Source organism: Dermacentor silvarum, chromosome 2, assembly GCF_013339745.2.
Source record: "Dermacentor silvarum isolate Dsil-2018 chromosome 2, BIME_Dsil_1.4, whole genome shotgun sequence".
Lineage (NCBI taxonomy): Eukaryota > Metazoa > Arthropoda > Arachnida > Ixodida > Ixodidae > Dermacentor > Dermacentor silvarum.
Window position 1 is genome coordinate 58,540,913 of NC_051155.1, and position 12,019 is coordinate 58,552,931.

The window sequence follows — 12,019 nt, forward strand, 5'->3', positions numbered from 1 at the left end:
GGGCTTACTTCGATTCAGAGACGAAGCGCTGGATTGCCTGGCGCCACTGGCGTCAGTCCGGCGCTAGCCACTGCGTCATAATCCGGCCCAGATGGCCGTTTGGCTCGCGGCAGCGGCTCGAATGGCCCTTCGTCCGAGGGAGGCTGCAAGAGACGGCGTCGGCAGATGCCCCGCCGATAGGCAGCCCTGCCTGGTCGGTCGACGCGGCCGGACGTGACTTTTATCGTGGCCGGCAGATAGTGTCTGCCGCCACTCTCCGCGACCCACGGATGGGGGGAGCGACTGAAATACGAGTTTCTCGAGCGGGAGCCCGCCCGCGTGTTCAAACAACTGGCGACCGGGGAAAAGAACGAGCCCACCGCACCCTCTGGGAACCGTGCGAGCCGTCTGTGTTTGCTGTCGGCAAGGCACGGGTCGCCTTTCTCGTCCCTCCTACAATCTAGCAAGCGCCCCGCAAACTTGGGTCGTTGGCTAAAACCCAACAGAGCGACTACCCTCGCGGACCCGCGTAGGGAATGAGAAGGCTGCCGGCCGCGGCTACGTGCGTACGTATCGCCCGGGAGAAGCCTCCGTACGGCAAGAACGAAAGCTTGCGCCGAGCGAGGGTCTCTCGTCGCGAGCGCTCACGTCTCGCCGATAATTACGGCGCCCTTCGCACGGAGCAAACAACGCGCAAAGCTTCACGCTGCTGCCGCACGAATACTCCCCCTCCCCTCAACAGGCCCAACCGCTCCCACCACTATCGGGGGAGCTCCTCACGCCGGCTTCGAGCAGCCGTGTCGAAGAGGCAGGCAACGCCAAATGGTGCAATGGAAGCGACAGGTCGCGCCATCTGTTATTGATTTCGCGAACCAATTTCCGTTAGACCCCCGCAAGCTCCAGCAATACTCCACGTTCTCCCTCGCGCCCACTTTTGCGCTGCTGTATCCCCCCCAACTTTTTGTACCTTTGGCAGTTTACGCGCGGGGAAGCAGGCAGCCTTCGGCTACGGCAGGGCCCGCCCTCCCCCCTTCGTTTCTCGAGCTTGCGTGCGCGCGGCAGCGCTCGTACTTAGCAGCGCGGCCCGTCGGGGCTCCCTGCCTGTTCGCGGGTCTCCGGATCGTGCTAGGCTGCGAAGGGTGGATGAGGAGAGGGGGGGGGGGGGTGCGTTGTAGAGGCAAAGGCGTGTGCACCCGCTTTTATCTCCGCGCGACTCGGCCCAACGGGTACGCGCAGCCTCCGCTGCCTGACGCGCGCGATGGATCTTTTCTCCTCGCCCTCTCTCCACCTCACTCTTTCTGTTTTTTAATATTCTTCTCAGCGCCTCTCTCTCTCTCCTGACGGGTGCTTCTCCTCGCTCAACCTGGGGTGCTTTTTCTTCGTGGGAATTCGCCGCTTCGTTCGTTCCGCGGGGTGCCCGCCGCCGCCTCCGTTCCATCTTCGCTGGCTGCGCCGCGCTTTTTTTATATATTCTCTCCCTTTATTTTTGCGCCGCGCGGCCGTTCGAGCTCCCTCCGGTCGTAAAAAACCGAACTGGCCTCGCGTCGCGGTGGGAGCCTCTGCGTGATCGCTGGGGCCGCGGAGGCTTTTACAGCCGCCGACGGGTGAGCGCGCGTTGCGGCCAGCCCCTGGGTGCACTGCCCATGATTCATCGGCGCGGCTTCTCGTTTGTCGCTCCTTCGTTCCCGATCGCCCGCCGCGCTTTCCTCGTCGCCGATCCGGCAATTTCTCTCCTTTCTTGCGGCGGTTAGTTGAGAGCGCAGTGAGCGGTCGCGGATTCGCCTTTATATTCGAAGATCACTTCTAACTTCTGCCTAACCGAAACTGTGCGTTTGCGTGTTAGTCAGTCATTTTGTAGACTTCTCAACCGTAGCGGCCCCGTTCGCTTCAGATAAGGAACTATTCTTCGGTCTCTGTAGCCGGTTGTGGCGCACCTGTACCGCCGATATCGGAATGAACTGACAGTCGAAGCTGCGAATAAAAACCTAACTTGAAGATCTTTAGGCAGCGTGGGCCTTCTTGAAACCTCTGATGTGGCCCCACTTGCTTCTTAGTTTTCATTGCTGCGTTGATTAGAATCAGGTGTCGGTTAAGCAACTACGCTATCTTTCCGCTCGCTGTCTTCCATCTCTTTAAAATCGAGGGCAAAATGAGCGGGAACACTATTTTCACGCGGCACCATTTCCCTCAGTGGCCGTACGTGCTCTCGTCCGGCGCGTCATCGACTCGCGTCTACGGAAGTCGTGCGACCGCTCCGCTGCGCCGCCTCGGGTCTTCCACAGCTTGCAGTCGAAGTCGTGCGAATCCTCCTCCCACCCCCCCACCCCCCCCCCATCCTGGCGGTGCTCTGGAACAATAGCCGGTTTCCTTTATTGTCTCTCTAGCACGATGAATATATCGCGGGAGACATATATCCGCTTGTTTACGTGCAAAGCAGCGGTGGGAAACAATGCCGCCGCCTCCTGGATGTACGGCTTGTGATGCGCGAAAGTCCAGAAGGTAGTAGACACAGACGGTCTTGCGTCCCGTCGCCGCCTTGCGCATCAGCCCCTCGCCGAGCGTTCATTGTGCTTCGTTTTCCTCGCCCCTTTCTTTGTGCGCTGCTGCTGCTCTTTCGTCGTTTTGTTTCCGAGAAGACGACGGAGATCGGTCACCGCGTGCTATTTTCCTTTCGTTTGTCCAATCCAACGTGGCAGTACTGTTGAGTCATTTAGGCGTAGTTTCAAGCGCAGTTGACTAGGAGGATGGCGACGGCGCTTGCGCGGACGCGACATATCGGGCCAGAGAAAGATTTTTTTAACATTAATGCAATGGTTTGTAGGATAGCTCGGCGCCTTTAAGTGGGGGCTCCCGTTATGTTAGGTACGAAGGCAAGTGCTTGCGCTTTTGTCCATTATCTTTATCTTCTTTTCATTGAGAAATATGCAGATGACGTTTGCGGTACGCATTTCGTGCAGATAGGGCAGGGTTTCAAAAGGCCACATGTGACGATTGTTCTTTCGGAGCACGACTTTTGCAGCTCATTGTGCGTGAACTTTATTAAGACGGCGCTTCATTGATGTGTTCGGCAAGCTATGACTGTAGGAGGTTCCCGAGCGGGTCCGAAGAAAGAGAAAATAACACGCCCTACTTCGTTTTCTGAACGAAGCGTTTATGAAAGTCGCACCTGTCGGCTTATGCCGCAGCACTGTCTTCCTTCTCCTTTATTATTATTTTGTCATCTGTCTCGTACGCGCCTCCCGTCGTTTCTGCGAGCCTATTCTCTTCGCAGTCCCGGACAGCCTTCGGTCGATCGTCGTGTCATTTCGATGGCCTCTTGTTCGCCCGCTGCGCGGTGAAGGGAAACAAACGAAAGCGAAGAAAAACACAAGGACCCCAGCGTGCGCCGCCGGCATTTATTTTCGTGTTGTTCGCGCTACAACCGCGAGGCGCTAAGCTCACTCGCGCGAGAGAGAAGCACAGAGCGCGGCCGAACACAAAAGAGCGTCGCGGCGGCGGCGGCGTCGACGCGTCGCCTCGGAAACAAGAAAAAAGACTGGCGGGCGCATGTAGTGTATAGTACTACGGCGGCACCACCGTCCGTCGTCGAGGCTCTCTCGGTGCGCGCTGCTCTGCTGAAGCGGCGGCTTTGTTTATTGTGCGCGTGTGGCGTGACCGAGCTCGCGCGGCGGCCATCCCCGCTGCTGCTGTTGGCTGCTGTGTTTTTTTTTTGTTTTTTTTTTTTTTTCTCTCCCGTGGCCGGCGCACTATGTGTGCGTCGGCGTCGCTGGCGGCCCCTTCGCTCGATGATGAGCCCGCGCTGGCGAAGTTCTTCGTCCTTCTTTTTTATTCTTTTATTTTTTGTGATCGTGCGGCAGTCGAGGCGAAAGGAGGGCTGGGGAGAGGGTGAGCTCTTTGCCGAGGCATCAGAGGGCTGCTGGGCTGACCGACCGATGGGCCGGCCATTCTCTGCCGCCCCTTCGTCCCCCTTCCATCACCCCCGGCTTCTTGTCTGCTCCACCCGCTGTTTTTAGGGTTTCTTTTATCCCTGTCTTTCGTTTTTGTGACTGGAATCTTAAAAGAAGCATCGGCAGCCCTCTTACAAGTGTCACGTAGTACGCCTGCGTCAGAATTGAGTGAAGGGGCGTTGAAATTATAAGAAATAAAAAAGGAAACATTTAATTAAGCCGGTTGATCACACCGGTGGTTAGGACCGCAGGCCCGCGAGCGCGCCCTTTGTTTGCGCGTCGCGCGATGAGGATTTCGCCAGAAGTGCGCAACTATTCCAGCATGCGCATAAGAGGAAACTGTACAGTATCCGGTATTGCTGGATGTAGATTACTTCACAATGTCGCCTTGTCTGACGCCTCAGCAGCTGTGGCGTCGTTGCATGCGACGAAGCGGTCGCGCGGAATCAGTTTTGAATTGTAATTGCAGCTATATGATTACTGTACGAGGTTAAATAAAATAACGAGGAAGTCGACGACACTACGCTCTGTTTTTTGTTTGCGTTACTTTCGCTTACGCCTGTTTCTGTCCAGAAACTTGCAATTACTAAGCGTGAACCATACGAATTGTGCCTCCCGCTATTAGTCTCTGTGTATTGTTGGTTTAAAAACATTGCGTTGCTTTGAGAAAGCCTGATTTGCCTTGCCCGCTACGCCCTGACAGTTACACAATGTCTGATGATCGCTGTATTCTTTTTTTTCCCCGCCTTTTGCAGGCCCCTGCATGACGCCGTTGAGAAAGGCCACGTAGAGATGGTGCGACTGCTGTTGTCATATGGCGCCGACGCCATGCTCACGACGGGCTCCGGACTCTCACCTCTCGAGCTGGCCAGGTCGCCCATCATGGTTGAACTGCTCAGAGGTGAGTCGTCGCGTTGTACTTCACAGCTCTGAAAATATGAGTAGACGAGACGGGGGTTGCCCTACTTGTGTCTCGTCTTGGTCGCTGTTAGCACGTCAACTAACGATGTTCCATTTGGTGCTCGCAGGCTTCCTCTCTGACATGGCCGGCGAGAGTATAGACGGAAGCCCCGTGTTGCCGTGGCACTTTCCCGGCACAGCCTCTCTCATGGGTAAGTACGCTGTCTTCTTGTTCGTAGTGATGATTGGGGAGAGTTCGAAGCTGCGCAATGTATCCACATCAGCCGCGCGGTAATAGGTGCCTCGTACCTGCTCGGTTTTCGCCGGCGAAAGAGAAAGCGAGATCTACCTACAGGTGCTTTCCCGCATGGTACCTAGGCCGAACGTTTCGCGAAGGCCGGCAGTCCCGTCCGCTTGTTTCTGGCCGCAAATGACCCATTGTTCGGGACGGAAATTGCCGTCTCACCGGTGTGCTTGTCTTTTTTGTTTTTTCACACGCACACGTTAGCGCCTCTCCCCGTGAGCGCCCGAGTGCGATGCAAATGCAGGTCGTTAACGAGAACGTGACCGAGCTGTGTAAACGAAACGGTAGTTGAAGGCGCTCGGAAATCGCGAAAACGAAAAACTTGAGGGACAATATAGCGGCAACTTTCGTTAAAAAAACATCGCTCCACTATCTTAATTTCTATCTCGACACAACGAGGGTTCGCACGCGTCTCACGGAAGTTACTTTTTTTTCACGCGCAGATCCGAAGGATACCGGCTTCGACGTCCTGGCCGGTGCGCCCGCCGAGGACTCTGGCGACGACATGCTCTTCCAAGCGAGCGAGTCGGCGCAGATAGCCACCTACCGGCTCGGCCCACACCTGGCCGGCACATCGGAACAAAGGTGAGCGTGGTTTTAAGCCATTTGTTATCTGAAGTTCGAGATATATGTAGCTACCTTCAGCTGGTGAAGGAAGAAGGCATGGGCAACTTAAGTGACCTGCGTGGACTTGCTGATCGATGTAGCTTGAAGCACGGCCTCCGAGAGTGAGCGGCGCGCGCTGTCTTTAGTGACAACAGACCGCTCGATCTCTGAGGCCGTGCTTGAAGAGGTGCACGTGCAGCGCTTGGCCACAATGCGTTGCAGTTCTCACGCGCAGGTTAGCCTTTTGTTGAAGGGTGCACATTTCTAATGAGCCTGTCCGAAGAACTTGCATGTCTTGATTACTCGAAGGGTTCCTACATTCGATATGGTACAGTGAGCACAGGTTAACTTATGCGGTCATCGCTACAGCTAGCATCGCGTTCACACGATTGCCTGCGTTTAGTCACATCTGGTTTTATGTTGGGTAGTGTAGGTAGAGGAAATCGACATCTCGCACACCTGGTGCAACCTACGTCGCCGTATATCAGAGGTATTAAGCAAAGCGGATGGCAGTCAGCTTTCGCCATATACTTCCGCGCATTCCGGCGGTCTGCGTATACGTCCCTACCATACGACTTCCAACGACGCAAAAAATCGTAGCCGAACTTTCGGGACTGTTCTTTGCACCAGAATAAAGACAGCACAAATTTGTAGTATACGCGGGCGCTCGCGGTCACACTGCCGCGCACTGGCGTTCGTCCAACGCTCGTCTTCCTGGCGTAATCGACGTCTTCCGCGGCGCTCCTCTCTTTCTTCTTCTCCTCCGGCCGACTCTTGCTAATGTCGCACGATGCCGCACCGCGCTACATCGGGGTCGCCGTCGTCGTGCGTAGAAGGAGCCGAGGGAGAAAAAAAAAAAAAATGTGTGAAAGGAAGAGGCCTCTCTCTCCCGAGCCAAGCGATGAGGCGAAGATTGCTTTTCGCCGCTACGCGGTCGACTATACAACTTTGCCACGTATAGGCCGCGTGCATCGCGGGGGGTGGCAAGCCGTCGGTGAGAGGAGGAAGGCGAGAGGGGTGCGCGAGAATACGACGGCGCCGCCACGTTTCTCCGCGGCCGGACGACCCTAATGACAGAATAATGACAGCCTTCGCGCCCGCCGTTGCCGCCGCACCGCCGGCGCAATTCGTAGGAAGCGCTCGCCGGAAGCCCAGCTCCACGCGAGTTCAGATAGGCCTTCTATGGGTGTCCCTCCTGGCTGCTTCTGCTTGCCACGGTAAATGCGTGCAACGTTGTCGGCGGCTAGAGCCGGCTTGCCTCGGCCGACCAGGCGGCCGGTACAGAAGATCGCAGTGCCCGCTGAAGTTGAGAAGAAAGGTGGCTCGTACCGGATGCTCTAACCGCGCGCTGGCCAATCGCGATTGCCAGAGATACAGTCGTTGGTGCGCAGTATTCTTAGTTGCCTAACAGCTGTTTTGAATCCGGCCTCTTAATGGCTCATACGCACGTAACATTACAGAACACTGCACCGTTTTTCGTGAGACGAAGCGTAGGAAGCGCAGCGCTCATACACGCTCAACTGAGCCCCACTTGATGCCCGCACAGGCCAGAAATACGTCGCGGTCACTAACCGAGGCAAATGTAGAGCGAGGAAAGCGAGTAGGTAGACGTTACTGTGGCAGATGCAGTGGGTCAGGGAGAATGTGGCTGGTTGACGTGGACACTACGGTATCACTCAGAACAAAGCTACCCGTGCGCTAAGATTTCGGTGCACGTCGGGAAGAATATTGAGACGATCAAAATGCCTTCGCATCTCATATTCTCTATAGCCAAAGCGTAATCTTGTGATGCAAAACGAGGTGAATCAAGCTATAATTTTTTATTTATCTTTTTTCCCATGTGCAGCTGCAGCGAGTGCGTCCGGCTCGACGACGTCCTTCAGCGCCTGCGCATCTCGGCCGAAGAGTTCCGGCAGCGGTTCCCGGCCGTCGAGGTGCTCGTGCTGCCCGCGCACGAACTGCGCGCCAAGACCACGACCCCGTGGCTGGACGCCGAGGCGGTGGCGAACCCGCTCGAGTCGAGCGGCGCACCGGCGGCCTCGTCGTCCTCCCCGCCTTCGCCGCCGCAGCCGGTGGCCGCCGTGCCGGCGCTCCGGTTCGACGCCACCGTGCGCAGCATCCTCGGCCTGCACAACCCCATCCCGCGATGAGCGGCTGCCGACGGTGTCACACTACGTCATCGCCCCTCCTCCGCCGCCGCGTAGTCATTACCACCAAGAGTGTCGCCCTTTAGGACCACCGCTCGCCCTCCCGTCCACAGCTCGTCCGAAGCCGAGCGGTACGCCGGACCAGCGGGCCGTGCGCGGCCGCTGTCGCCCCCCCTGAAGTGGACGCCCGGCCCCCCCTCCTACCAGCCACCACCACTGGCGCTGGCGCCAGATGAGACACTGCAAGATCGCGCTACCGAGTGCGCGCGGCTCGCGAAACACGCTGTGCAGACACTGAACGAAACCGTGACGCGTTGTTGCCGCGCGCAGCGTGTGTATGTGTCATCCAGGGGGCGCCGCGTGTCGTTTTCGCCGCTACGGACGACGCATCGACACGACGACCGCGAGGAAGAAAACAGAACAGTGCTGGAGTTTGCGCGTGTGGGACGTTACCAGACGTGCGCGCGGAACTTGCCACTGACTGTTGTCGCCGCCGCCGCCGCGTTTGTCGGGACGTTGTGCAAATCGACGTGCAGCGGACGATTTCTCGCCGTGTCGTAGCGTCCGGTGTGTTCTATATTACCCGGCGTTGGGAGCCCACGCTTGCGCGCATGCGCGCGCACCCGTGCCCGACCTCCGGCGTTTACCGTGGTTTGTGCCGTATTCCATTTTCAGTCATTTCTTCCCTGTACCGGTCTAAACTGGCTACCCGCGTTTATTATAAGTGCATCGCTTTCCCCACATTGTGTGCCCTTGATGGTGCGTGCTCTATATAGCTCCACGCTGCGTCTATTATTATGCGTCCCAGGATGCTCCTGTAAAAAAAATAAGGGGAGGGGGGAAAGACAGAACGAGAAAGTAAACGAGAAGGGCATTTTAGGGACTGTTCAACGCTTGGCTTTCCCTTGGCCGTTATTTATATGTTGGCGCGCTTGCTTCCCGCTATCGTAGCGCGCGAATCCTGGAAAGCGCTGTTAGCGCATCTCTTACATTTCCCTGCTGTCAGCATCTATCTCTCTCTACACTCGCGCCTGTTGATGTTCCCGCACGATGTTGCGCTATCTCTCTGTAAGGTAAACGTGTGCCGTGAACGTTGTTGCGTATAACTCTAGCGAGATGTCCAAACAGCCACCGCGCGTTTACACACCTACAAGTGCCACTCACGTTAGCTCTTGTGGGCAAGGGGAGGAGTGTGTTTGCCGGATTGCCTGTAAAACAAAACAAAAACAAAAAAACCTAAAAAACAAGAACGCCGCGTGTATTCCTTACATGTCTTGTTTTCCCACGATCACCCGATACGTCGTTGAGAGACTCTGAGTCCAACCGCGTACTCTTTCCGTCATGATATCGTCTAGTTGTCTCGCATGAACAGCAGCCCAGTCACCAGCAATGTCAATACATGAGCCTGGTGTATATACATATATTATTTTCTGTCCGAGTTCCCTCTATTTTAATTTTTTTTCTGTCGTTTGGCGAAGAGCTTTCAAAGCCCGCAAGGTCCTTCAGCTGTTTCCTTCCCTTCTTTTGTATCATACGTTCTTTCGGGGTAAAAGGGAATGCACAAATGCTGCTGATGTGCAGCTTTACAGCGAGCCCTAGTGAGCAAACACGCGCTGGTGATCGTGATCGTCGTTTCAAGCCGAGGCGTCATTGGGAAGCCTAGTCGTCGCGAAAGTTGCAGCGATGGCTTCTCTTCTAAGTCCCTGTTGTAGCGTAGCGCAGTGTGCGCTGTATGTGCGTGTCAATCCATCTGAGAAAAATAGCAAGTGCAGAGCGATGATGTATCGAGGAACTATATATATTTTTTTTCTTTGTCGCCGCGAGAGGGCGAAGCATTTCTTCGCCGTTGCGTCGTCGCATTGTCCGTGACCCACTCCTCCGAATAATCTTTCGTGTCGCCTCTGTTCTTGGCTTCTGCGTAAGCTTACGTTTTCGTCTTCTTGGTTTCGTTCTCAAGCCGACGCGCCATCTGCGTCGCATGAGTCACGTGTTGATGATGCTTCACACCTGCCACAAGTGCGTGCGAAATGTGGAAGAATTTACGCGACCATTTCTCTCTCTGTGCTTCGGCAAGAGTTCCTTTTCTTGACACTATTCTTTGTGCTTAGTCAAAATCTTGGACGCATTGGCACTTGGTATCTGAATCTTTCCCCACGCGGCCTGTATTTCTCCTCTGCTATTATGGGTGATGCGCAGACGGTGTCGGGGTGTATAGATACAGGTTAGGCCAACACAGTGTTCATTGGCGTAGCCTTGTCGTTAAAAAAAAGCTGCGCTAAATCAAATGCGCAACGACACACTTGGTTTGGAACGAACACGGTCAGTTATGTTGATTTCCATTTCTTAATTTTATGACTTGTACTCCGGACTGCTTAGGAGGGAGTAAGATATGAGGGGAAATAAGTTGCTGATTTCTCCGGTTTGGAGTAATTCGGGTCCGAATGAGAAAAAAACGTTCAACAGCAAACAGTCTGCGTTTCTGTTTGCCATTATTATTATATTTTTAAGTCCTTGTTTTCACACCCCCTTGCCTTAGGGCATGCCTCGCGTGTTGCTTGAGTGTGCCCTTGAATGCCGCGTGCATCGTGCCTGTTTCGCTTTAAAACCCGCGCTAGACAGAAAAAAATAAAATAATATAGACATCTTTGCGCATCTGCCGGCTTCGCCGCGCGCTTTCAACGCCTTTTGGCCGCAGATGTTCCCGCGGCTGTTCCTTGCCGTCGACATGTAATCTACAAAAAGGAAAGCTTTCGCGATATTCCGTTGTTTAGAGCGCACGGCTTTGCCCCGCGACCTTCGAATCATTCCTTGCTTTGTTGTCTCCGCGAGCCCTTATTACATGACCACTTCTAGGAGGGGTGCAAAAACAAAAGAAAGAACACGTGTACTGCTGTCAGCTTTCGCAGAGTGTCTTAAATGTAAGAGGAAGATTTAAAGGAAAAAAAAAAGATTACTGGTTGCTGAAACTACCTGCACTGTTCGTTGTTTCGGACCCATTGTCCACGTGCCTATAGAGGAAAGTTTCTCTCGACTATTTGACATCTCGTTCTTTCTCATAGCCGTGTTTCGCCGTGTGTGTTTGTGCGTGGGTGTGTCTTGGGTGTTGTCTCCGTGTGTGTACACCCGCGCCATGATCAGCAGTACGGGGGTGTCGGCCGTAATGACCCGCGTAGACGAATTGCCTGACGTTGTTGACCTCTCACTGTTGCCCCCCGTCGTAGTGATGACGATCACAGCACGTGCTTAGAGAAATATGTGTGCGCGCGCAAAACACGCTTTCCGTCGCGGCTCGACCATTTTTTTTTTTTTGAAGTTACTTGAGCGCGATTAAAAAAGAAATGAAAAAGTTTGTGCGCCGAGCTTTCCCTGCGCCTATAGAAAATCATGATGGGAAGGTGCGATAGGAAAACAACGTTATAGGAAATATGTCAGGTAGAACGTCTATCGAGTACCCGTTATTATGTCTCAAACTCTCTACGCTGTGGAAAAACGCTGACGTTCAAGGCTACGCGGCGGAGGCGTACACCTGACGTCATTATCTGCTGACTGAATAGTCGAGGACTTTGTAACCGTGGGAGAAATTAGGAGGATGAATCGAGGAGAAAATGCAGATTTATATAGAAACATGCCGACCGTCCTTCACTGCCCTGGTCTGTATGTCCTATACGAAAGAGCGCCAGAAAATCTCACGTATTGCATTGTTAACCAGTCCACGGTTTCCATTTGATGAGAGCCTTTCTTTCTATATTTCTTTTTTCTTTCGGAGTGGGATCCATTTATATGCTTCTGCCATAGAACGAACCTCGTCGACCTTGTCCTCTGTTCAAACAGGTGCAGCACTGAAGGAATTACCGGATTTCAAACTTTATCGATCTACAAATTTCTTCTACTGTGTTGAAGTGCTTGTCGTAAGCGAAAGTCCACTGACAGCAACAAAATTTTGCGCGAACAAGTTGCCTCGAATATATATATATATATATATATATATATATATATATATATATATATTGCCTTGCTATCATTAGACAGACATAAATTTGCTCGCGCGTTGGCAATCATTTTGCTTTGCGATTGACAGTATTTCGAATTAACAAAGTCGCAAGCATAAGGCTTGCTGGCATGACCGCTTCGTTTCG

At 54.0% G+C, this 12,019-nt stretch overlaps 2 protein-coding genes across 2 annotated transcripts in view; one reads left to right on the top strand and one right to left on the bottom strand.

Annotated features, from left to right (window-relative positions):
• The window catches only part of LOC119441504 (serine-rich adhesin for platelets), a 69,749-nt gene extending 58,557 nt beyond the window's left edge, over positions 1-11,192 (top strand). Inside the window, exons 8-11 of the mRNA XM_037706125.2 lie at positions 4,682-4,827; positions 4,955-5,038; positions 5,574-5,715; positions 7,583-11,192. Coding sequence (XP_037562053.1) covers positions 4,682-4,827; positions 4,955-5,038; positions 5,574-5,715; positions 7,583-7,886 — 676 coding nt within the window. The 3' untranslated portion in view covers positions 7,887-11,192. The remainder of the gene's footprint in view (positions 1-4,681; positions 4,828-4,954; positions 5,039-5,573; positions 5,716-7,582) is intronic.
• The window catches only part of LOC125943015 (uncharacterized), a 333,439-nt gene that overhangs the window by 312,139 nt on the left and 9,281 nt on the right, over positions 1-12,019 (bottom strand). The gene's annotated exons all lie outside the window — the stretch shown is intronic.